The 26564-nt window shown below is 40.9% G+C and overlaps 1 protein-coding gene across 15 annotated transcripts in view; it reads left to right on the top strand.

The window, feature by feature from the left end:
* Positions 1–26564, top strand: part of KMT2C (lysine methyltransferase 2C) — a 332701-nt gene that overhangs the window by 265323 nt on the left and 40814 nt on the right. For 14 of the 15 annotated variants that reach the window (XM_030550063.1, XM_030550061.1, XM_030550055.1 and 11 more), the window contains 12 exons: positions 6339–6443; positions 6817–6864; positions 8400–8537; positions 8727–8759; positions 8844–8957; positions 13377–13515; positions 13781–13995; positions 14161–14234; positions 15964–16146; positions 16794–18674; positions 22405–22730; positions 23666–25494. In XM_030550063.1, the coding sequence (XP_030405923.1) occupies positions 6339–6443; positions 6817–6864; positions 8400–8537; positions 8727–8759; positions 8844–8957; positions 13377–13515; positions 13781–13995; positions 14161–14234; positions 15964–16146; positions 16794–18674; positions 22405–22730; positions 23666–25494 (5085 nt within the window). The remainder of the gene's footprint in view (positions 1–6338; positions 6444–6816; positions 6865–8399; positions 8538–8726; positions 8760–8843; positions 8958–13376; positions 13516–13780; positions 13996–14160; positions 14235–15963; positions 16147–16793; positions 18675–22404; positions 22731–23665; positions 25495–26564) is intronic. The other variant, XM_030550058.1, reaches the window with a different exon arrangement.

Below are 26564 nucleotides of genomic sequence, written 5' to 3'. Positions count from 1 at the left end.
AACTTTTACCTTTGCAAAAGAGAAAATTACTTAGCTGTCTTGTTGCCCATTGAAAATGGTAGTTAAACTCAAAAGGTACAACTTTAATGTTGCACAATTAAAATCACAAGAATCAAGGAATGCAAAGATTAGGAACCTTAGAATAATGTTATCACAGTCCCCACTGCATGTTTTCTAGCCAACATTGTATAAGTCCCAACTCTGCAAGTAGATGCACTCGCAGAGACCTTTTTACCCATGAGGAGTTCTATTGAAACTCTCCATGGATGCAAACAAAGCTCCATGCTGGTGCATCTGCGTGCGGGATTGAGGCCATAAGCACTAATATATTAAGCCAATGGGGTAGAAGTGCAGCCTTAGTGCTGACTTAATGTCGTGTTATGCATTTAATTTCCTGTTTTTTAAAGTTTGCGAGGTAAAACAAAATAGGAAATGGTAGGGGAAAATATAAAACCACACAATTCCATGCTTTACTCCTGCTGGTACAGGCACCAGTTTTTTAATTATTAAAGTATGTTCTCTCATTCCCCATTAATATATGTGCATTTCACAGAGGCATGATGCAGTGTTACATGAATAACCCTAGTATCTCCAAAATAAGAGCCAGGGAGCAGCTTTTGCATCCACTCTCCTCTATGACCATGTAGCCAGTGGTTATTCCTTGGTACCTTACCAACCAGAGGGCCTTGGAGACCTGTTACCCAGGAAGAGGGGTTAGAAGACTCATTCCTCATGCGCCTCTTTCTGATTTTCTGGACTCTAGAAGTCTCAATCCATTTCAAGACACACAGCCTGAGAGCCCAGGAACTTTAAACAGTTTTTGTTTTGTTTTGTTTTAATCTGAGACAAAATGTGGAAAAGTTCACTCCAAAACAAAAATGTTTCAAAGAGTACATTCTGAGCAACAGAGAATCAGGTAGGCTTAGTTTAAACTTCTGTAAACATAACAATAATTATCAGCAGCCACTATAGGTCTATAGGAATACCAAGTCAGCAGATGTATCCATCCTGCTGTTGAGATTTCAATGAGTGAGAACTGTGACTTGGGCATATTCCCTCTTGTTATGCACCATGAGATGGCTTGAGTGCCAGTGATGGAAGAAGTCCCGTGCCTAGCTTGATTGGTTTCAGCATAAAGATTTTTTATAAACTCTTGTGCTATGGCTGTGTGTGCGGCCAAGAAACAGTTCTTTCCCTCCACAATTGCATCTGCAAAATCTTGAACAGCAGATTTATTTCAGATGGTAGATAGTCTGGTAAATCTGAACTGTCTCACTGGTGGCTGATCTCCTTCTTGTCAGGGATGAAGACAATGCCAGTGGTGTTAGATCCACATTAGTTGCCTTTGATCAGTGGCCTTGTTCTTTACTCTCAGAAACCCCTATTATTACAACAGATCTTAATGGGTAATTGTGTGCAATTGCTTGTCTTCCTGAAGAGTTCTCAAGGATGGGGTACTGCAGATTGCCACTGTGTTATCCCTTCTGTTCAACATCTATATGGGACCCTTAGAAGGGTTAATAAGGAGCCATGGTGTTTGGTGTTTTCAGTATGCTGATGACACCGATCTGTAGGTCTCTGTCTCATTGACTTGGATGATGGGTTCAGTGCCTCAGCCCGTGCCTCAGCCCGTGTCTGGTTGAAATTGGGGCACAGATGAGAGCGAGGTGGCTGAAGCTCAACTCAGACAAGACTGAGGTGGTGATGATGGGTTGCGGGAAGCAGCCAGATGCGGTGGTGGAAGTAATATCAAGGAGATTCACTGCCATTAGTTGTTAGTGTTAACAATTTAGGGTTATTTTAGACTCCCAGCTTCTGTTTGAGGATCATATTACAGTCAGCTTTTCCTCATCTGCATCTGAGTAAGTGGTTGCAACCTTTCATTTTGGATGCAGACCTTGCCACTGTTATCCCTGATTTTGCAAGACCAGACTATTGCAGTGCACTCTACCTGGGGCCACTGTCCCAGCATACAATCTGGTCTGATGAATAGCTATATCCCCTCAATTCTCCAACCTGGGATGCCTTTTACACTGCTTCCCTGTGAGATTTAGCACTCCTGGTCTCCTCTCAGATAGCTTCCAGCAAGTAAGTTACTCCCAGTTATGGCGTATGAGTGCTGTAGCCAGCCACCCATGAATTACACTGCAGAGCAACACCAAGAAATTCCCAGCCCCAGACTTCCCCCCAGAAATGTACATTTTGTACTGCCCAGCTCTCTCCTGGACAATACAAGTTCATATAAAGTCTGTCATTTTATTAATAGAAAATGATATGCACAAATCCTGTTATCCCAAAGGGAACTTCCCAAACACTTCAATCCAAACACACTGGTTTAGATAAAAATAAAACAAGTTTATTAATTACAAAAGATTGATGCCTCATTACTGGTAATCATTTAAAATCTAAGTCAGAATTGGTTACAGAAAATAAAAGTAAAAAACAACTAATACCTAACTTAACAAATTAAGTGAATTCAAAGCAGAGGTCTCTCTCACCACAAGTTACAGCAGTCTTACTGGTTGAATTCCTTTCAGTCAGGACTCTCCCCCAATCCAAAGTTGTTTCCTCTGTTCTTCAGGTGTTGTGGGATCTGTGGGTACTAGAGAGAAAAGGAGGAATTATTTGGGGTGCCTACTCAATCCTTTCATAGTTCTTTCTCCAAGAATCATCTCCAGCTCAGGTTCGGAAGACATAAAGTCTGTGTGGAGGGGAACCCCCTCCTCTTTCTTTGTGAAGATACAGATTTTCACCCACATCCTCTTTCCTGCCAAAAAATGGCCATTTAACCAGGCAATGGTCCATTTGCTTTTACTGACACCTAGCTGAGGCGTTGGCTAGCCTTTTGTCTCCGGGGAATGGTTTGTGGCTGCTTCCCCCAGACTTGGGACATGTCTTAGTAATACCATACAGTGGAATCTTATAACTTTACATGCAATGTTGCCACACATATTTTACCAGGACATATGATCAGCAAATTATAAGTTTTCAAATGATATTACAAGGTATACTTTATATAAGATTTATCATAGTAGTGTAAAAGGGGTGAATATAGGGTACAGACTGTCACAGCCATTAAACCATTCAGAGACTGAAGCTGGGGCAGTATGCAGCAGCTCAGTAACTGAGCAGGGCATCATACTGGGATCACATGACCCCAGAGCTCCAGGGTATGCACTTGCTGCCCATTGGTGGAATTCAAAGTGTTGATTGTGACCTATAAAGCCCTAAATGGCCTGAGATCAGCCTCCGTGAGAGGTTCTCTCTCTTGCCAGGACATGGTGCCACTGCTGCAGTTAACAGAGTTACCTGTGCTGTATCCCTCTTGTTACAAAAGAGGGGGACAGCTGGTAGGACATTCTCCATGAGGGCTCTGGGACTCTGGAACTTGTTCTCCCTCCCTCCTCCCCCTCCAACCTCTCTTACCCTCTTTTGGTCTGAAATATCCCGTTTGGTGACTATTTGGACATACTACAAAAAACATCTGTTTGATATGGTCTCTGGAGATGGCTGAGGGTATGCTTCCCAGATGATGATTAAGGCAGGTGCTTGGCCCAGTTCCACTGGAACTGATTTTAATGCTGCTGAGATTTAATTCATTTGAATGTATTGTGTAATTAATTATGTGAGAGAGCCTAGAGACTTAGATAGGCATCTTTATTATTTGAATTTAAATAAACAAAAACAAATAAATGCACCAGAGGAATGAAGTCCACAAGGTAGCAATATAACTGTGTTCATTCAGGAACCCAGAAATGCAGGTAAGTCATTTTTCCTTTTTGCTTGGCATTAGTTTTCATCTCCAATCCAAAACGGCCAAGTGAAGTGACAAGTGGTGTCAAGCCTTTGGCTCTGACCTGAAGCAGCTGGCCAAAGCAACTTGGCAGTTTCCAAGCTTAGACTTAACACACATTCAATTTAATTAAAAAAAAAGAGAGAGAGAATAAAACCGGCAAATTTTAGAACAAATGGGAAGATAGCTTTTTCTTTTTCTTTTTTTTAAGTGACAGTGAACACAACAGGAACAGAGCTGGCCAACAGAGTAAGCTCTGTTCAGTTATATCTTTTCACCCTGAGCCATTTCTAACTACTTAGATTAAGATTTTTGTTTTAATTAAAAGGTGCTTAAAGTATTAAGGACTGTGCCCAAGTAGTTTTATTGAAGCCTATAGGGAAAACTGCCACAGCATAGGAAAAATATTGCAGAAGAACTGAAGGCGTGCTAATTCTGCCTGGGTTTTTGCTGCATTAGGAGACCTTTTTTTTTTTTCTGCTTCGATAGCTCTGCCATAAGCTAAGTATGCATACTTGGGTGGAATTTCATAAAAGCCAAACGTTAATGGCATCTGATCCTTTTAGCTAGCCAGCTAGCAAGCCATCTGGCCATCTTTATGTCATCAGCACCACTTTGTGGTGATACATGAATTACCCAACCATTTGCATGATTAGTGTACTGGCACCAAAATGCAAAAGTTAATATGCAAAAGGCAAAATTTTATCACAAAAGCAGAATCACAGTACTGTACTTACATTCCATAGTCTTTTATAACACCAGATACACTGATTAAATAAAAAACTATCCACAACTGACACATTTCTGAGGCACTTAAAGTACTTCCCTCATTATAATTAGTCCCTGTTCTCTATGCACAATAATATAGCTCAATCTAGTAGCCATTCTCCACTGATAAATTGTCCTATAAATTACAAAGCAAGCTTGAAGCATAAAACATTACCCAATGAAGACAGTACTATGTTACAGCTACTTTGCATGGGTGTAAGTGATTATACAAAGAGGGTCAGGTCTATTCTTCTGTCTACTCTGATTTTTAGCATGGTTCAGGGAAGAACCTGTAGGAGTAGTGGGATCAAGTTAGAGAAAGGAAAATTTAATCTAAACAGCTGAAAAAACCTTCAGGTCATGTGAGGTGTAGAAGACCATGGCGTTACCTCACAGAAGTTCTGAAAGCACAACCCCTTGAGCCAGGTTAAACTAGACTGAATAGAACTAGAAATGCTGCAATGTAGGCGTCTTTCTACCATTCTACTGGTGTGTCTAGTCTGTGTCTTACTGCTGTCCCTCTTTGTCCTGCCCACCTTCACTTGCCTCCATCTCTGTCCATGTTACTGTCTATTCTTCATATTTTACTCCTGAGGTACTTCTGCAGGTGGTTTCAGTAGTCTTTACTTTTCCTGATAGACTTTCTAAGTTATTCTGGTTTATTTGTCAAACTTATCCTATTGGAATGCTTCATAATATTCAGTGATTTGTGCTCAAGCATTTATCTACAGATATTTTTACCTAGAGTTAACTATCAATTTGTTTACAAACATGTAAACTACCTGAAGTTAAGGCTAGGGTGGACACTTCCCAAACATTCATTCCAGGCTAGAGGTAGGATCTGATCCTGCAACATGTACATATGTTCGTAACTTTATTCACACATACACATTTCTGGGACTGAGCCTTAAAGAAATAATTATTACTGTGAACTAAATGCCGTAGTAGCCAGATGATTATAAATTGCAGAGTGTGAAGATACTTGTGAACATAACTTCCCCATCAGTAGTAAAAATTTAGATTTCATCTTTCTTTAATATTTTCAGTGCTGCCAGCTATTGCAATTTTATTGTGAATCCTGCGATACTGGGTGTTTCTTTATAAAGCCTTAGATCCTGGAGTCATGTTATTTTGAAAGAAAGCTTACATTTTTTAAAAGAAGTGTGTGTTTCTTACCTTCATAGTTTGTAGAGAAAAGCTTGAAAATGCATTCCAAGTGTACCCTAAGGGTTTAAAAAATAGAAGGGAAATCAAAAAAAATCGTTGTTTTTGTTTTGTTAAATGTCATGAATTTTAAACCAGTCCATGATTTTTTGACACTTTGAGTTGGCAATACAATTGATATTTGCCAGGTATAATAAATATAGCTGAAGAAAAACTTCAAATGTGATGTTCCCTCAAAAATATAATTAATAAGAAAATCACTCTCATAAAACAGAGTTTTTTCCCCATCCTGACTTTGCTTTATTTTCTCCTTGTACTTATGCGCAGTGTGGTTACCTAAGACATTCTTCCATATTATGATATATTGAATTAGAGTTGGTTTACTCATTTAAATTTGTGGGATTATTGTTTTTTCTCTCTCTCTTTTTTTAGAAATTCTCCATATATGTTTTTTCCTAAAATCATCCAGCCAGGCTCCCTTACAACATGCTCATTTATTACATTTGCTAAATTTAGGAAATTGCTAAATCCATGTAAATCACTGGACAAATAATTGAATAAATATGTGAGGATCATGGTTGTATTGATTTTTAGTTTATTGTATCTTACATAGGTAGTTCTGATGATCCTTTGGCTGACCTTTCAGAGGTCTTAAACACAGATGATGATATTCTTGGAATACTTTCTGATGATTTAGTAAAGTCTGGAGATCATTCAGGTATGTGCTTTTAAGTGCTCCTTGGTGGCCGTTTTCTTTGTTCTCTTGATTATAGATACATTTCATGTGTTATGTTCACAGGTTATGTGATGTATGGCTTTGATATTTATGTAACTGTTATGTCTTAAGTATATTCCAATTTCAGAAGGCCTTTTGTCTCTTCTTTTACAAAAAAATTGTCAGTGTTTTATTTTACTCTGCCCTTTGCTTTGCTGCTTGTAAGGGAATAAAAACAGCTGCTGTTGTCTATCATACCTGCGTAGCTTTTTCAGCATGCAGCAGTGTATGCTCTTACGGGTTATTTTTTTGTTTGTTTGTTTGTTTGTTTTTCTCTTGTTATAATCATCCATTTTATCTGGTTTGGGTCCTGTAGGTCTTGATTTATGCACTTTCCAGGTTGAGAACTCACCCTCCCCATTTGGTAAGAAACTAAACAATGGATGGCCCGTGGTTAGAAGTAGTCCTCTTTCCTAGTGGTTTCAGCTGAAAGAACTGTTTGTGCATGCATAGATGTTAGTACTTCGTTACTCTGTGTAACTAATCCATGCTTTCATTTTTTTTCTATATTTCTGTGTTGTTTGAGCCAAGCACAACTTACAAAACCTGCACTGTGCACTTGATAGAATTCTAGGAAGTTTTCTTTTGAATTTTTTAAATAAATTTGTTGTTTTTGTGTGTTTCACAATGCAAAACTATGCATTTTCTTGCTTTCTTTCATATTTGACAGTATTACATATAGTAGTATTAGTGATGTGTTTGTTTTTAACTTAAAAACACATCTTAATTATGTCCATGTATAAAGCATGAATAAAAAGATCAACATCAGTCTTTTTTTTAATCACTGGTGATGATTGGTCATTTTTACATAAAACTTCTTTATAAAACACAGATTTATGATAACTAGAAGAAGCATGCTGCATTATTTTAAAGGTGGTTCTTAGTTGGAATTTGGTGCTCCAATACCTTTCAAGTACTAAAGTCAATTGTGTACAGTATTACCAAAAGTCTGTTTCTTCTGAGATATTTTCTTAACTTTTACAAGGATATTATACATGTCACAGAAAAAGTAACAACTGTATTTTCTCAACACCCACAATTGTATTTTCTAATTCAATGCAGAATATTTTAGCCCTGTTCTGAAAGTAGAAGCTGCTGCCATTTTAATATAGGCCAGATATTTACTAGTATGAACTGTGTTTTCGTAGATTTTTAATTTAACACAGCAGAAATCATGGGAGTTTTGGGGGATACTTAAGATCAAAGGTAACTTTCAGTCAGGTTTAAATGTACCTGCTGCAGGAAATTCCTGTTTTTAAAATGAACAAAATAAAAAGTTCGAAGAGCTTGTCTGTACTACTCGCAGGATTGGCAGGCTGTGATCGACTTAGCGGGGGTCGAGTTATCACGTCTAGTCTAGATGCGATAAATCGACCACTGAGCGCTCTCCCATCGGCTCCAGTACTCCACTGGAGTGAGAGGTGCAGAGTCCATGGGAGAGCGTCAGCAGTCGACTCACCACAGTGAAGACACCGCGGTAAGTAGATCTATGTATGTCGACTTCAGCTACCTTATTCACGTAGCTGAAGTTGCGTAACTTAGATCAATTTCCCCCCTCCCCCCAGCATAGACCAGGCCTTAGAGAATTCAGTGTTTGAAAACATTCTGTGACTAAATTTGAAGTCCCGTTACAACAAAATTTGGTTCAAAGTCTTCTAATTCTAACCATTTCATTAAATTAGATGCCTTCCTCAAACTATGCAGCAATCTAAATCAGATATTTTCTGATTTTTTTTGATGTCTTATTTTCTCTTGAAAATCAACTTTTAGATTTTAGCAGAGGAGTTTAGTTTACAACTAAACTGTAACCAAAAATCATTTTGGAAATGTTTTATGGCCTTTGTCCTGTGTCAGTAGATTTCATTGTTTACAGCTGACTTAATATTCTTACCCCTTCAGCTGGACTAGATATTGGTCCCATCTCTGATGATCCTTCCTCTCTGCCTCAGCCAAGTGTCAATCCGAGTTCGCGGCCCCTGAGCGAAGAACAATTAGATGGAATTCTCAGTCCAGAACTAGACAAAATGGTCACAGATGGTAAAATGTTTCGTACATATTGACCTTGTAGAATACTTAAGCAAATGCTTCCTATTTTCTATTATTACTGTCTATGTAATTTTAAAATTAGCCTTTGCACTTACAATTACAGAATTAATTTTATTATGTTTTACCTAGAAGAGTGAAATGAATTATTGCTAATTTTGTGTTGTTTTTTACTTTGACCAGGTGCAATTCTTGGTAAACTGTACAAAATTCCAGGTATGTGTTCTTGAGCGTTGCTGTCTTTTATTAAATGTAGTTTATATAACAGTACCTGCCAAGTTATGCATATTATTTTTACAGAGCTGGGAGGAAAGGATGTGGAAGACTTGTTCACTGCTGTACTGAGTCCTGCAACCACTCAGCCAACTCCTTTGCCACAGCCTCCACCTCAGTTAATGCCTTTGCACAATCAGGGTATGGTCTTCTGTTTCTTTTAAAACCAATTGTATCTTTCATATTATAAATATGATGATAAACTATGCTAGGGTAAATACTCTGTATGCTTTATTTCACAAATCATTTTGAAATTGAGCGTCTGATACATATGTGAATGGATTTTGATATCTGAGAGGAAAAGCTATCTTTTGTTAGACTTTTTGTGAAATACTAAAGCTGTTACACCGGCTGACTGGTATAGTACCGTAAGTGGTCTGTAATAAAGCAGGGCTCCTATTATGACATTTTGTCTCATTGCTTTGTCAGTACATTTAAGCACACTCTCACAGTGAAGGAGTTAATCTGCCCCTTAATTATAACATTTTTGTCTAAATGTAACAGTGCCGTTCAGTCAAATTTCTGTAAAAAGGTTAATCTAAGAAAGTTGACTAGCACTATTCAGACAAGGAAGAGAGAGCTAGCATAATTTTGCACTATTTCAATTATAGAGAAGGTGGGGACGGATGCGTTTTTTTTTGTTCTTGCAAAACCAAATCAAATCTATTTCCCAAGCCATGAATCCAGAAGAAGGCTGGGAAGAATCCAGAAGAAGACTTATTTTATTTAGTTCTATTATCTTGGATAGATTTTTCTGAGAAAATGCTGGAATATGTATCCTAGAATTCTAGGTTTTCACTCTGAGTGCCCCATCAATGGTATTTCATTGGTTGTTTACATGAGGAGTTCCCAACCTTTATTCCGTGAGGCGCACCTGTGCAGGTGCATTATGGACTGCGGCCCACTATTAACACGGTTCCATCAGGGAGAGTGACACCATGGGGCGTGCCTGGCCCCTCGCCTCAGCAGGGACCAGGACAGGCAAGAGGGAGAAGGGGCCAGGCAGGTGCCACAACCTGCCCCTGCTGACACCCTCTACCTCAGCAGCCCGTTGAGTGCCTTGAGTTCATCACCTGACAGCCATGCCCCCAGTCACTCACCTAGCACCCTGGCATGCCTCATAGGCACCCTCTGCCCAGGAACAAGGGAGGAGCTTGGGGGTCCAAAGTGCTGGGCAGAGGCAGACACTCAGGATGGGCCTGGCCGTTACCTGTGACAGTCCTGTTCACAGCATTGTCCAGAAGGAAACAGAGCGGCAGTGCTGAGCCTAGGTCTCTGGGAGGGCCGCGGGACTGATACTTCAGGGGTCCTGATAGCCACAGATTGCGGGGTGCGCTGGCTCAGAATGAGAATGGCTGCAAACCTTCCAGCCGCCCTGAGTGCCGGCTCCTCTTGACCGACCCCTTTTCCTCGCCTGGTGGCTCCGCTTCACCCTCTGTCACCTGCCGTGGACGCTAGGATCCTCTGACCCTGGTGAGGGTCATCACCAGCCGCGACTACACTAATATATATAGTTTTGAGGGAGCAACATCCTCCTACCCTACCCCCAATCTCTCCCCCTGCCGACGGACCACCCAGCACTGTGTTGTGGCCCACTTTTAGGTTGCAGCCCACAGTTTGAGAACCCATGGTTTACATAATATCCAGGCACATAGTTAAAAGCTTCTTTTCTCATCAGCCATCCTCTCTAGTAGAGTTGGCTGTAGCTCAGGTGCAAGCAGAGAGCCCATGATGATGTATTTGTGCTTCAGAAATCTACTTCAGTAGTGAATAATTCTAGAACCACCAGATACCCTAAGAAAGGAAAAAATAATTTGTTTCTTAATCTGGATGAATTTCTAGAAAAATATAAGACTTCAAGAAGTTCTAAAAATGAGATCATTTAAAGCAAATGAAAGGTAATAGATTACATGGCCAGTTTGTTCCTGTGTCCTGTCTGCACTAATATTTTAATGATACAAATAAAACATTCTGCCTTAATAGTGGTGAAAAATTGTTAGATTTAATATTTTATTGAAATATTGAGGTACATTTGACTAGATTTATTTGTTTCATTGATAAGAGTCTAGAAATCATACGTTAGAAAGCTTTACTCTGGTATACCAACCCTCTCTGAAGAGGAGATTCCTAATTAAATGCTTAATATTTATTTAAGAATTGTGAAAGGAGATTGTGTGCAGTGTCTTCATGTCTGTTATCTGGCATCATGGATATGTTTTCCTTTTCTTTTTCTTGATGTAGCATTGGTTCTTCTTCGAGTAGTGTCCCTATGACACTATAGGTGTGTCTGCGTCCCGGCACAGCTGATCATAGAACTTCCGTAGTAGTGTCCTTTGGGCCCGCACATGCACTCTCTCCCCTCCTGCTCCGCCAGGATGGGCTAACCGTCCTCTGTTTCTTCTCAACTGCCCCTGGCTAGGGCCAGAGCCTTTAGCTGTCCATTAGTAGATCGTTAACTCTTCTTTTCATTTGTTAATCTTTAGCTTTTAGAAACCCTTAAGCCTTCTTTTGACTTGTATTTGGCCGTGCCTTAAAAAAAAATAAAGAAGAAAGAAAAGGCTTTGTTCTTGTGTGGATCGCCCTCTGGGGGGGACCCCCTTGGACAAGGGCATGCAGGCTCTCCAGGCTTCAAGAAGTGTTGCACCCAATCACAGACAAGCACTCCCAGTGCATTCGCTGCCTCGGCTAGGGCCGCATCCAACAAAAGTGTTCCCCCTGCTGCAACTCTGACAGAGATCCCACAAAGACAGTGAGCTCTGCCAGAAAATCATCTTTATGGAGTCGGCTCTCCAACCCCAGCCCTCCGGCGGGCATGACTCTTCCACATAACCTTTGACTTCAAAGGATAGTGGGTTGAAAAAACGATCCGGGGACTCCTCTCACAAGTCGAAAAAGAGAGCAAGAAGTCTCCTCAGCAAATCCAGGAATAGCCGAAAACAATCACCATCTCATTCAGTATCTTCGACAGTCCACGCTTTCACAGAACGTTACGCAGTCACTAAGGACTCTGCCTCTGATACTATTTTTGGCTCCACAGTACTATAATCTATGATTAAACTGACCACGAAGTCCCAGCCCACCAAGGGGGGGCTACTGCTCGGATTTGCCCACAGTGGAGCATCTATAGGGATGCTACTCAAAGAAGAAGTTGTTACTCACCTTGTGAAGTAACGATGGTTCTTCGAGATATGTGTCACTGTGGCTGCTCCACTACCCTCCCTCCTCCTCTACTTTGGAGTTCTCACTATGATTCTGCGGTAGAGAAGAAACTGAGGACGGTTAGTCCGCGCAGCTTTCTAGCCTCATGGTGCAGCATGCGGAGACAGTGCATGTGCAGGCCCAATGGACACTGCTACTGAAGTTCTCCAATCAGCAGCGAAAGGATGCAGACACACCTATAATGGAGCACTCATAGGGGGACACATCAAAGAACCATCATTACTGCACAAGATAAGTAACTTCTTTGTTTGGCTGTAATCTGAGAGATCAGAAAATAACAATAGCTGTTGTTGAAACACCAATTCATAGTATTTGCTATATCTCCTTTAGGGAAGAACTTTGAAGGCTAGATATATCACAGTGGTTGGCAGCCTGGGATCCCTGGAGCTGTCTGTAAGCCATGTTCTAGTCTTTGCCAGAAGCCTACCAGACAATCTTAGTTGCAACATTACAGTTGAAGGAGCTTAGCTTTTATTGTTATCTATTGTCCCCACTGTGTTCCTCACCCTTATATATTTGGACAACCATCAGTTACCTCCATTGTAGAAGCAGGAGATCCTAGATGCTCTTGCCAACAGTAAAAGAAAATATGTTCAAATAAACAAAGGATCTGGGGCCTGCTGCACACCCATATATAGAAGAGTTGTGTGCAGCTTTTGGTGAATTTTAGGCTATTTTTCATGAACTCATTTCCAAGTATTTAATCATATGTAACCAAGCAATATTAACAGATATTCAAATCACTAACTATAAATAAAAATAAATGCTCAAAATTGCTCTTCTGTTTCCCCACCCCAAAAGATACATATATGTAAAATGGAATAATATAACACAGGCTAGCCTGATATAAAATGAGTTAAGATGGGAAATTCTCAAAGAATCCTTTGACTTGCCAAAATCATAAGAAACATGTACATACTGATTGGGTATAATGGAAAGGACTCACTAAAGTTTATGGTGGTGAAGAATGTCACATGTTCATAAATCCTCTCCAAAAGGTTGAAGTTGGCATATAGGAATGTAGGACTGAAAGGGACCTCCTTAGTCATCGAATCAAGTCCCCTCCTATCACAGGCAGTCCCATCATTTAATCCTGTCATATAATCTTATCAAGCTCTGGTTTAAAACTAGTTTGTCTACTTCCTCCTTCTACTGCTATTGGAAGCTGTACTAGAACCTCACTCCTCTGAGCGTTAGAAACCTTCTAATTTGTAGCATAAATGTATTCATGGCGAGCACCATTAGACAAAAGGCCTATTCCTCACCAAAGTTTGTCTTAACACCTTGAAAGCCTTCAGACACTCATTCTTTACATTGATCATTTCAACGTTTGCCTTCCAGGGGAAAGTGTGTTTTCAAGAGTACCACTTATGAATGGCCTGATTGGACTTACCCCTCATCTCCCTCATACACCTTTGGCTCCTGGAGCTGGACTAGGCACTTTCTCTCCTATTACACAACCACCGTACAGTGATACCAGGTAAGTCAAGCTGAAGAATGTGGAATTACTCAACAGTTAGCCTAGTTTGAGTGGCATCAGTGAAGCACACTTACCACTGCACATTTTAAATGTTTATTATTTGACAGAAACATTAAATACATTTTAAAACATGTTTGCTCTTTTAAATCTTTTCAAAAGACATGATACTAACTGCTGGAGTAGTGAACAGAATGTTTGTAAAATAAATTTTCATATTATATTGAGAGGAAAATTGAAAAATTAAACATCTGTTTTGATTTGTTAGGGATAAGAACCCAGCATTTAATCCAATGGTAAATGATCCTAATAGTTCATGGACACCATCTGCTCCCCCTATGGAAGGAGAAGGGGATACAATGTCCAATGCTCAAAGAAGCACTCTGAAGTGGGAGAAAGAAGAAGCACTTGGTGAAATGGCAACAGTAGCACCTGTTCTGTACACAAATATCAACTTCCCCAACCTAAAGGAAGAATTCCCAGGTAAGGAAGTGATTTATTGTATAGGGGACAAAAAAAATTTAACAGTTCTGTTAGGCACCTTTCTTCACCAAAGCATTAACTGTTTCTACTTACAAAAATTGTCTGAAGAATTATAAAATCATCAAAACCCTGCATAATAAAACAATATGTTGGTTTTGGTTGCAGACTGGACTACAAGAGTGAAGCAGATTGCTAAATTGTGGAGAAAAGCAAGCTCACAAGAAAGAGCACCATATGTGGTAACAATAACTATAACTAACATTTGTGCATTTAATCTGTGGGATGTTTGGTTTTAAAACTACTCTGGTTTAAAACTAGTTTGGCTACTTCCTCCTTCTACTGCTATTGGAAGCTGTACTAGAACCTCACTCCTCTGAGGGTTAGAAACCTTCAAATTTGTAGCATAAATGTATTCATGGCGAGCACCATTAGACAAAAGGCCTAAACTACTAAGGCCTGGTCTACACTGGGGGGCATCGACCTAAGATATGCAACTTCAGCTATGAGAATAGCGTAGCTGAAGTCGACATATCTTAGGTTGACTTACCTTGCGTCCTCATGGTGTGGGGTCGACTGCCACTGCTCCTCCATCAACTCAGTTTCTGCCTCTTGCCACGGTGGAGTACAGGAGTCGACTGCAGAGCGATTGGGGATCAATCGCTACCCACCAATCCAGCGGGTAATGTACACGTACCCTAAGGTTCCAGAAGATGCAGTTTTAGACCTCTGTAATTTTAGAACTTGTTTCTAAAGCTATTTTCTCAGCCGTTCAGTCTTAATATAAGCTACGTCCATTTATTTATTTATATTGCTAGAGGCTCCAACCAAGATCAGTATGCTAGGTGCTGTACATACACATAGTAAGAGACACTCTATTCCCCAAGGAGCTTGCAATCTAAATGTCTGCTGATGGTTACTATTTGTGCACTACCAATGTGATTAACGCTGTACCAACAGGAGAAACCACAGTCCCGCCTCTAAGAGCTTTCATGCTGAATAAGATAATTCAAACTGCCGAGTGACTGAAGCTCAAAAGCCAGCTTTCCTGCTCTTACTGTAGCTTTCTTTACCTTATCACTTTTTAATATGTACCATCCATCACTTTAAGGGGAGGAAAAGTGTCACACCAACTTGAGGATTTTGTAAGAAGCTGCAGGCATTAATTCAGCTGTCATCATGGCTATGCAGCTCTCATCCTTGACTGCTTTTTTAAATCTTTAAAAAGATTCATTTCTGCAAGGTGCAATATGCATTTGAGAACTGCAACGTAAATCTGAAAAAGCAACTGTCAGGATTTGGTACTCAGAAGGAGCCAGATTCAAAATGTCAGCCAGAAGCGACTCCTTGAAGCAGCCATTAAAAGTTTAAAGACTCCATTATTGTTTGAAAATGCTTATCTGAAGAGTTGTTATTGGGCAGTCCAATTTTTCTTTGTCTTTAACCCTCAATCCTATGCTTGTACTGCTAGCCTGACTCAGTGGCATGCATAGAGGCTATTTAATGTCGTCCACTAGTGCATCTTATTCTCCTATAATAAAGTTCTTCAAATGAACCTCTGTTGATTCATTTTACCTGGGAGCTGCCTGTTTTCTTCAAATCTGGGAACCACACAAATATAAGATTTGACATGTGTATTGGTATATTTGTATTTCTTTGGCCTTGTTCTGCATGTAAACAGAATCTCCTAACTTATATTTAAAGCCTCTATTGTTAATGACTCTTTTCCCCGACATGGTTTGGCATACACAAATCCCACACTGCAACTTTGTCAAGAGTATAGACTTGCAGTTAATAGTTCTGAGTACAAGAGAGTAACCTAGTTTGTTCATGATTGTGTGCGATGAAATCAGATCACATCAATAATTTGGTTGTAGATTTTGTAGGAAGAATGGGTAGATGCAGTACTTACACATATCAAAAAAAAAAAAAAAGAAAAGAAAAATTACTTGTATTTTTATTTTTTCTCAGCAAAAAGCCAGAGATAATAGAGCTGCTCTACGCATCAATAAAGTACAGATGTCAAATGACTCCATGAAAAGGCAGCAGCAACAGGATAGTATTGATCATAGCTCTCGAATCGACTCAGACCTCTTTAAAGATCCTTTAAAGCAGAGGGAATCAGAACATGAGCAGGAGTGGAAATTCAGACAGGTGTGTTATCTTTGGTCATTTATTATTGTGGGATTTTTTTATTGGTAGTTGCTGTGCTTAATGGATGAAAATCAATTTTAATCTATCCAAGGAAGGAAATATAAATTCATAACATGCACTCTGCATAGAGTGAAGATTTTGGTCATAAGAAGAAAAGGTATATAAAAATATTTGACTTATTTTTACCACTTTGATTGATTAACATAATTAATTATCTTTATTTCTGTGAGGCCAGCCAAGAGCAATGGTGTATGCCTTTTTCTGTCTTATGTCACGGAAAAGGTCTTCACCCTGAGTACCCTCACTTTAAATGAAGCTGACACTTTTCTGTTACTCCAAAGCCCTTTACTGCTTGTTAATGAGGCAACATTGCTTCTTTAGTATGGAAGGTTGGCAAGCAGCTTTATTCTTCTGGGAATCTGGGAAATACTTTTCCCCAATCAGTCAGTGGGGAGTTTGCCAATGTAATTTAGTTTCATAAATGACCAGGCATTCTGCCCCCACTGTACTTAAGCTTTTAAATTATTCTTAACTGATCTCGTATGTCTCTGAAGATCCTAATTCGTTGATGCTCAGTCATCAAAATGCCCTTGCTTATGTTCCCTGGACTAATAAATGTAACCTTTTCTCTTCCCATCTTAAACCAGCAAATGCGTCAGAAAAGTAAGCAGCAAGCCAAGATCGAAGCCACACAAAAACTTGAGCAAGTGAAAAATGAGCAGCAGCAGCAGCAACAACAACAGCAACAGTTTGGTTCACAACAGCTTCTAAACCAGTCTGGCTCAGACACACCTAGCAGTGGGATACAGAGCCCCTTAACACCTCAGACTGGCAATGGAAATATGTCTCCTGCTCAACAGACATTCCACAAAGACCTATTTACCAAACCACAACTACCTGGTACCCCTACTTCGGTATCCTCCGATGATGTGTTTCTCAAACCACAAGCGCCACCTCCACCCCCAACCCCAACTAGAATGCCAGTACAGGATCCTCTTGCTCAGTCACAGACGCCTCAGCCTGCATCACAACAGATGTTTCCTCCAAGTACTACAAACTCTAGACCGCCCTCTCCAATGGATCCTTATGCTAAAATGGTAGGAACACCTAGACCACCACCTGTTAACCAAAACTTTGTCAGAAGAAGTACCATTACACCAGTGGATACCTGTCCACCACCATCATCTGTATCCAGGCCCATTCAAGTAAGTGAACCAGCAGGAAGCAGGCCTTCACCAGTCAGAGATTCATGTTCTTCATCTCCAGTTAGCAATGACCCCTATGCAAAACCACCAGATACACCCAGACCTGTAATGGCAGCAGATCAGTTCCCCAAACCTTTGGGGGTACCAAGATCTCCCATAATTATGGAACAATCAGGGAAAGTTCCTTTAACAACTGGAAGCAATGACGCATTCACTAAACCAGCTCCTAGAACAGATATATTTCAAAGACAGAGAATAACTCCTGCTGATCCATATGCACGACCACCACTGACTCCTACTCCCATTGTTGATGGCAGCCCTGGACCCTTTAAAACTCCAATGCGTCCACCACAGTCCCCACAAGATCCTTATGGAGCAATACCACCAACACCAAGACGCATTGCTGTTGATCCATATGAAAGGCCTGTTTTGACACCAAGGCCAGTGGATAGCTTTTCCCACAGTCAGTCTAATGATCCATATAGCCAGCCTCCTCTGACTCCTCACCCTGCAATAAAGGAGCCTTTTGCCCATCCACCTCGGGTAATGCGACAGCAGAGTGACTCTTTCTCTCAGTCTGGACCCATTTCAAGGCCAGCCTCTCAGGACCCTTATTCCCAATCTCCAGGTACTCCTCGGCCAGCTGCTGACCCTTATTCCCTACCTCCAGGAACACCTCGACCCACCACTGTTGATCCATATATGCACCAACCACCCACGCCAAGACATGCACAGCCAGCAGATTTATTTGTTCAGTCTCCAGCAAATCAGAGACATTCTGATCCATATGTTCAACCTCCTGGAACACCAAGGCCAGTTATTAATGACCCTTATTCTCAGCCACCAGCAACTCCAAGGCCAGGGATTCCAGAGAATTTTAACAGACCCACGGTAAGACCAGGACTAATGCCAAATCGAGATCCTTTCCTGCAGACATCCCAAAACAGAGGAACTGCTCTGCAGGGCACTTTTGTAAGACCACCAGATCCATGTTCTCAAACTCCAAGACCAGCAGGACCTGCTGTAACAGAATCATTTAGCCATGCTCCAGCAGCCCCAGCACGTGATCCTTATGATCAGCCTCCAGTGACTCCAAGACCTCAGCCAGAAACTTTTGGAACTAGTCAGCATGCCCATGAAGCTGATCAGCAAAGGTCTGGATCTGAGGGCAACTTTAATGCATCTGCAAATTCTCCAGTGAGCTCTCAAGGGCAGCAGTTTTCCACAGTCTCACAAGTTTCTGGCCCAGCACTAACTACAGGAGTAACAGATACACAGAATACCATGAACATGTCTCAGGCAGACACAGAGAAACTAAGACAGGTGAGCTCGGTATACAATTTAATGTTTGTGCTATTAAAATGTCACAATGAGAGGAATCTCCCATATTACATTGTTATAAAGCGGGGGTGTGAAACTCAAAGCCCATTGGCCAGCCCTTGGCCACTTGAAATGTTTCCCTGGCCCATCTAACAAAATCAGAATATGCAGAATGCAAGCTTTCGATATTTTTAAGGAGTGAGTTTCTAATTCTTATGTTTATGAAGAAAAGTTTCTCAATTTTGACTAAGATAGTGCTGTCTAATCTGAAGGTATTTCTACACCATAAATTAAGGTGATATTGTAGCATGAATAGGCATATTGATGCTAGCTTTGATCTAGCTAGTGGTGGTAAGAGAAGTAATGAAGATGTGGCAACCCAGACCTCAGCATTGGCTAGCAATCCAAGTATGTACCTAGGGCCCCTAGAAGGGTTGTACTGGGGTGGCTAGGCCATGCCACACATCTTTACTGCTATTGTTACCTACACAAGCTCGATTAAACCTAGCACATACCTACCCATGCAACTGTTACACCTTAATTTGCAGTGTGGACATAGCCTGAGAGTTTGATTCTACACTCATTGATGTCAATGGCACAACTCCCATTGACTTGATGGTGTAGGATGAGACCCCAAGTGAGGTGCAAACTGCTGCCATTGAGAAGTGTGTTAAATCTGAAGTTTAATTGTTACATTTTACATACCAGGTTTTAAAAAAATGTGGGCGTGGTGATATACATTGAAACTAAGGAGTTACTCATGCAAATGACCAAATAAATGTCAGAAATAGATGTGATCTCAAAAGTGCTCTGCTTAGTTTTCCCTCCCCCAGACTGATGCTGAATAAAACAGTAATTTTACTACAGTAGAACCTCAAAGATATGAACACCAGAGTTATGGACTTACCAGTCACCTTGTGGCACTGGAAGTAATTAATCTGGCAACAGTGGATACACACACAGGAAAAAGAGCAAATACTATACTGCCTCTGGGCTTTTGGCTCAAGTCTTCAGCAGGGGAGATTGGGAGGGAGGGAATTGGGGCTGCAGCTGCGTGACAGAGGGTCAGGGCTCTGGGCAAGGTGGCCGGGTCAGGGCTTCTAACCCTCAGGAGCACCAGAGCACAGGGCTTTAGACCTGGGGGGAGTGCTGGGGCTCCTGGCTTCACCCTGTGGCTCCATTCTCAGCTTCAGCCCCTCAGGGGGCACCGAGGCTCAGCACTTCAGCCCCACAGCTCTGTTCCCACCTTCAGCCACGCAACTGTCACCGGGGCTTGGGGCTTCAGCCCTGCAGCTCTGTTCCCAGCTTCAGCCCCACAAGGGGTGCCAGGGCTCGGGCCTTTAGCTGTGAGAGGAGCACTGGTTTCAGCCCAAGCACTCCCCCCATAGCTACAGCCCCGATCCCCTCCCTGATCCCACCAACTGAAACCGGGAACAGAGCCTGGGGAGCCCCAAGCCCTGGCACCCCTTGCAGGACAGAAGCCGGAAATGGAGCTGCAGGGCTGAAGCCCTGAGTCCCAGTGCTCCCCCCAAGTCTAAAGGCTTGAGCCCTGGTGCTTCCGTGGGGCAGAAACCCTGAGCCCCAACCTAGGGTCATGACTCAACCACACCACCTCCCCCCCGCGCACCTGCAGCCCCAACCACCCTCTGGCTGAAGTCCACAACATCTTGTTCAAAGTTACGGAACATTTCAGAGTTATGAAAAACCTCCGTTCCTGAGGTGTCTATAGCTCTGAAGTTCTACTGTAACTAAATTACAGTTGCAACCACAGGGCTGCCTTCTACCCACAGTTTTATTAGCAAACTTTCCAGCATCATCAGAAGGAGATACAGTGTGGATTGAGTATCGGTTGAATGAACCTAACCGTGTAGCCCTGGCCCACTGACCATAACTGAAAATGTAATTCAGCATTCTGCATAGAATATTTACCACCTCTGATACAAGGTGATTATTTCCGGCCTTGACACATCTTAGGCTATTGGACCTTAAAATAGTGATATTCGAATGTAGATAAAAACTATTTTGTGTCATTTTTTGAGATATCTAAATGTTACAGATTAAAAGTTTTCTTTACCTTCAAGAACTTAAACAATTGGAGAGACCTGTGAGGCTTTTAATAGTATTAATGTATCCTAGCTTTAAAGGAAGAGTAAAGACACTGATAAAAAATATTGTAATGATCTAAATCGTTTATCCATAGGCTAGGTACAGCAGGGTTATTGGCTGTTTGAGTTCACCCACAGTCCTCTACAAATGTGCCTCCATGCTTATTTGGAGGGATCTTTGCTAGAGGTTATGGAGTAGAGTGGTTTCCATGCAGATTCGTCCTTTCTCTGTTTGAAAATGCTGACATCAATTATGTTAGTGATTTCTGCAATATGTCCACCTGACCATTAGGAACTGGACCAAGAACACCAAATCATGTCACATAAGCCACCCAATAGCAAATAAGCATTAGATAGTAAGGTCTCTTGATCACTGCTGTCCTGGACTACATTCCTTCTGGGATTATGCTAGTGTAGATTCTGACAGAGATCAAAGTTCACCTTGGGATGGGGATGGGGCTGAGGTTAGAGTTGTGGAAAGTAGCTTAATCTCCTTTTGCATGAAGGAACTCTAGGGACCTAATGCAGCCTAAAAGTTGACAGTGCTGGCCCGGAAGGGGCCCTGGCTAGGGTAGCGTCTGCTACTGCTGTTAAACCAAAAGCAGTTTTCCCTAGCTGAACTTCTGATCACCTCTCCTTCAGAATTCACTTCTCCCTATGGCACAAGGGCACCATTGGGGCACAAAAGTGTATATGATAGCTCCTTGTGCTAACATTACTGAGCTGGCCTGTTAGCCAAGACACATACGTTAGGCATAGTATTAATGTAAGTGTGAATTCTTATGTTAACTGAATGTATTATCCTCTCCCTGCTATTTGTTCACCTGTGTCAAATATCCCATAACGCCTTGCATTAGTTGAAGTAAATTTTGGCTTAAGTAGATAGGAAAACTGTCAGGATCTAGATATATGGGTGTTTTACTATAACAATTGGTTAGGAGTTACTCTCACACACCAGTACTGGAATGTCCCAAAGGAAAAGGACAAGGTGAATGATTGTTCTACCCTGGTACACACCTAAAGGGTGCCTTCAATGCCCTTTGGAATGCCTGTATTCAGAACAAAGAGATTGGGGTATACCAGAAAAACAAAATAGAAAGCTGATTGGTTAAATCTACTTTCAGATGATGCGCAGAGTACCTTTTTACATGGAAACAGGATGAGTATAAAAAGAATAGCTTTAGCATTGTAACTTTGGAAGCACCTTCTTTGTAAGGTGAATTTAACAACACTGTATGAGAAGGCTTTCCAGAAATTGGTCTCATATTGAGCCTTTCTTCCTGCACTATATTGTAATTGACTTTGAGCAATAAAACTGACTGGTATTAGTTGTTTGGTCTCTTGAATATATTTCATAACAAACTGAAGTGTGGTCAAGCAATTTACTATACAATTTATTAGCAGACCCTTGGTGAATAGGGGGCCTTGAGGTGAAAGGTCTCACTAGTCTCTTACCAATTCCCTGAATCATGTTGTTTGGTTTTTGATTAATTTGCAAGGGAATTATAGGGGTATAGTGAGTGTGAGGGAAGATTGTTCCGTTTATACAAGATTCTTGGCTGTGGGGGACCTTACATTTTGAAAGTAGATTTATTTCAGTAGTGAACATAATATTTTTTTTAAACCAGCGCCAGAAGTTGCGTGAAATTATTCTGCAGCAGCAGCAGCAGAAGAAGAATGCTATCCATCAGGAAAAAGCACTACAGGACCCAGCCACGCCTCCCCATGCAGCTCCGCATCAACACTGGCAGCAAGAAAATCTGAATCAGATTTTTAACCGACCTCCTCCTCCCTACCCTGGGAATATTAGAGCATCCATCATCCCTCCAGGTGGTCCAAGGTTCACAGTATTCCCAAAAGATCAACATGGACCATTTCCCTCTGATGGGCAGTTTAATAGACCCCAATTTCCAGGAGATATGACAGCCATGGGAATGAGGCCTCATGGTCTTGGGTATGATTTTTGATTTCTTAAAACATAAGTGTTTAAGAGAGAGTTGTATAGTCTAAACTATTATAGGGATTTCCAGTAAGATGGCCTGTGCAACATTGATGTAATTTGCCTACCGCGGCCCCAATCCTGTTACCACTTATACACGTGTTTAGCTTTAAGCACCTGTGTAATCACATTGAAGTCAGTATATAAAGTTAAGTATGCATGTAAGCATCTGAGGTTATTGTAGCCTATATTTTTGTACTGGTTAATTGTGTGTGTTATTGGAAATTGTTCAGCAATTAAAACTTAGTAATACATTGTTGGTTTTTTGGCAGTTTTGAGGGAGATGGAGGGTGGGAATTTTTTTCCTTGCATTGTGCCACCTGTGTACACACAGGCCACAAAACTGCATTTTTAGGCATTTATAAAGAAAACTATTTAATCCAGCTTTAGTTTTCATTTATGAATATGGCATTAATGAAATATTATTGTCCTCATGTAAAGTATACACAATCAAGAAACAACTTGTATTCTATGTTATTATTTTTTTAAGTAGTGGCAAGATGTGAAATAAATATCAATACTGAAATATTGTGGGGGTCGGTCCCGCAATTTTTTTTTACACTTATTGAGTTCAATTAAAATATGGAATGTCTAGCAAGTTAGTTTTTGCTGTAAGAAGCATTTTTATCTAAGATTATTTGGGTTGAGGGGTTGGTACAGCACAAATAGTTTGTTTAAACATAATTAATACAGTTATTTTAGTTCCTTTTTTTATTCTGTTCAGAAAGGTCACTTAAGTTTGAGATTGTTCAAATAAAATATTTATTTAAATGTACTAAAGAACATAATATGTAAAACATTTAAGCAATTAGTCATTTTCTGAAATATGCCAGATGAGGTGGGCCAAATGAATCAAGAGAACTAATTCTTTAATGAATCTTTGATTTCAGATTTGGGTTTCCAGGAGGTGGACATGGTCCACCAACAGGTCAGGAACGTTTTCTTGGGCCTCAACAGCAAATGCAACGTGCTGGAGTTCCACCACAGCTGAGAAGGTCTTTGTCTATAGATATGCCTAGGCCATTGAACAATTCACATATGAATAGTCCAGCTAGACTGTCTCAGCATTTTCCACCACAGAGTATTCAGGTTCAGCAACACAATATACTGGGTCAAGCATTCATTGAGTTACGCCACAGAGCCCCTGATGGCAGACCAAGACTCCCCTTTAATCCCTCTGCTGCTAATGTTATAGACACAGCACCCCAGCATCAGCGGCATACAGGATTTATACCTCGGCAGGACTTTCAGGGTCCAAGACACACAGATCCAGTGAGACGTACTCCTCAAGGTCTAACTAACCAGTTACATATGTCTACAAATTTGGAGCATTTGCCACAATCTCAGCAAGGTAATCATGACCATCCACCCGTGCTTGTCATGCGTTCTTTAAGTCATCCCCCGGTTAATGACGCTTTTTCAGGGACTCCTTTGCCTACATCTGCACCCACTGAGGCACCTGGGAATCTACAGATTCCCAACCAGCCAACTGATGGATTAGAAGAGAAGCTTGATCCTGATGATCCCTCTGTAAAAGACTTAGATGTCAAAGACCTGGATGGAGTTGAAGTCAAGGATTTAGATGATGAGGATCTTGAAAATCTAAATCTGGATCCAGAGGATGGGAAAGGAGATGAGTTGGACACTTTAGATCATCTGGAAACCAATGATCCTCACCTTGATGACCTCCTGAGATCAGGGGAATTTGACATAATTGCATACACAGACCCAGAACTTGATCTAGAGGATAAAAAAAGTATGTTTAATGAGGAATTGGATCTTAGTGTCCCTATAGATGACAAATTAGATATTCAGAGCAAGACCGAAGAACCAAAACAGAAAGAACAAAGTGATAAAACTTCAGTCCCCACTGAGGCACTTTCTCCACAGAAGAAATCTGCTATAGATAGTGAGATTAAAACAGAAGTGCTTTCTCCAAACTCATTAGATGAAACAAAGTCTGAAAATGAAAAAAATGATGGAAATGTGGAATCTGCAGGCCCTCAGGTTGCTGCTGAAACAAAGTTAAATGATGGAGAAAAAGCTCCTTTGCAGCCTAATAATCCAGAATTACCTGACAAAACTATTACTACGAATCAGGAAACAACTGTGCCTAGTCCAAATGTTGTTCAGGGCCCTGCTCAACTGCCTGCTCAGGGTGTTATAAATTCTTGCAGTATTTCTGGTTCCACACCAGTCCTTTCAAGTCTGCTGGCCAATGAGAGTTCAGATAACTCTGACATAAGGGCATTAGGTTCTTCACCTCAGTCTTTGCCAGCAACACAAACAAATCAAACAAATCACATATCAGGTGTTTCACAAACACTAATGACACCTGCTGGACAAATCTTGGAAAACGCTTTAAATTCTAATCTGACCGTGGTTCCACGAATAAACCATAGCTTCTCTCAAGGGGCAACAGTAAATCCAGGATTTATCCAAGGTCAGTCAACTAATCACAGTTTTGGGACAGGACAACCAGGTAATCAAGCCGTGACTTTGGCAAATCGCCCTGGTCCCAGTGGCATATCTGGTCCCCAGCAGATAATGCTCCCACAGACTCTAGCCCAGCAGCAAAATCGAGAGAGACCTCTTTTACTAGAAGAGCAGCCCCTTCTTCTGCAGGATCTTTTGGATCAGGAAAGGCAGGAACAGCAGCAGCAGCGACAGATGCAGGCCATGATTCGTCAGCGTTCAGAGCCATTTTTCCCCAATATTGGTATGTATGTGATATCTTTTTTGGTGCTGGTTAGTTCACTAAACAAATACCAAAAGAATATATTAAAAAAATCTGTCTATTGACAAAATACAAAGGCATTTAAAACTGAATTTGTAGCTGGCATGATGAAGAGCAACTTGACTAGTAGTTACAGCAGGAGACTGGAAATTAAGCATATGGGTGAAATTCTAGTTCTGTTGATGTCAGTGGCAAAAATCCTGTTCACTTCAGTGGGGCCAGGCTTTTCCTCACAGTTGTATTCAAAATCTGTTTGACCTTGGGCAAGCCTCTTAATCTCTTTATGCTTCAATTTCCCATAGGTGAGATGGGGGTAATGCTGCCTTTGTTTTTGGTTTTTAAAAAGAGACTCAGATAAAAAGTACTATATTATTTGTCCTTTCATCTGTCTTTTTATTGTTTTATGGTGAATGAATTACATTATTGTGTGTTGCTTCAACTGCCAAGTGCTTTATAAATAAAATGTATATACATTATTATATATTAGAACAAAGTACAATTATTAATTCACCTATATTGGACCTAGGGAAAAATTGTTCTGCATGTACTTAAAAACGAAAACTTCCGACTAGAAGCTGGCAATCTGTTCTTACCGGTATAACACAGCATATCACTTCATAGTATTTAGATGTATAAAACAGGTATTTTAATCCACAGCTCGTTAATGTAATACGAAAATGCTAAAAAACATACTGAGTCAATGTGTGGTACAGGAGTCTAAACACAACTGGAGCTTTCTGACTAGCTGTCACTGTTGTATCAATATCAATAATGTCTACTAAGTGCACTCCTTTTCCTGATTTTTTTATATATAAATTCTATTTCATAATAGCAGTAAATGCCTCCTCTGGGTCACTGTTCATGGTGACTAAGGCAGCCCTGTCAAGTACCTCCATTAACTTGGTGATGTTTGTAATTTAATGGATTCACCCTCTAGCCAAGTCTCCTGTTCCAGCGTCTCTCAAACTAATATCCCTTCTTTTGCGTTTCTTGGCTCACTATAGCAATGAAAGTTACTCCTTTTGCTATAATGGGCACTGTCAATCCTATTC

This window comes from Gopherus evgoodei, chromosome 2 (genome assembly GCF_007399415.2).
Source record: "Gopherus evgoodei ecotype Sinaloan lineage chromosome 2, rGopEvg1_v1.p, whole genome shotgun sequence".
Taxonomy (NCBI): Eukaryota; Metazoa; Chordata; order Testudines; family Testudinidae; genus Gopherus; species Gopherus evgoodei.
This window is presented reverse-complemented; position numbering and strand designations above follow the sequence as displayed.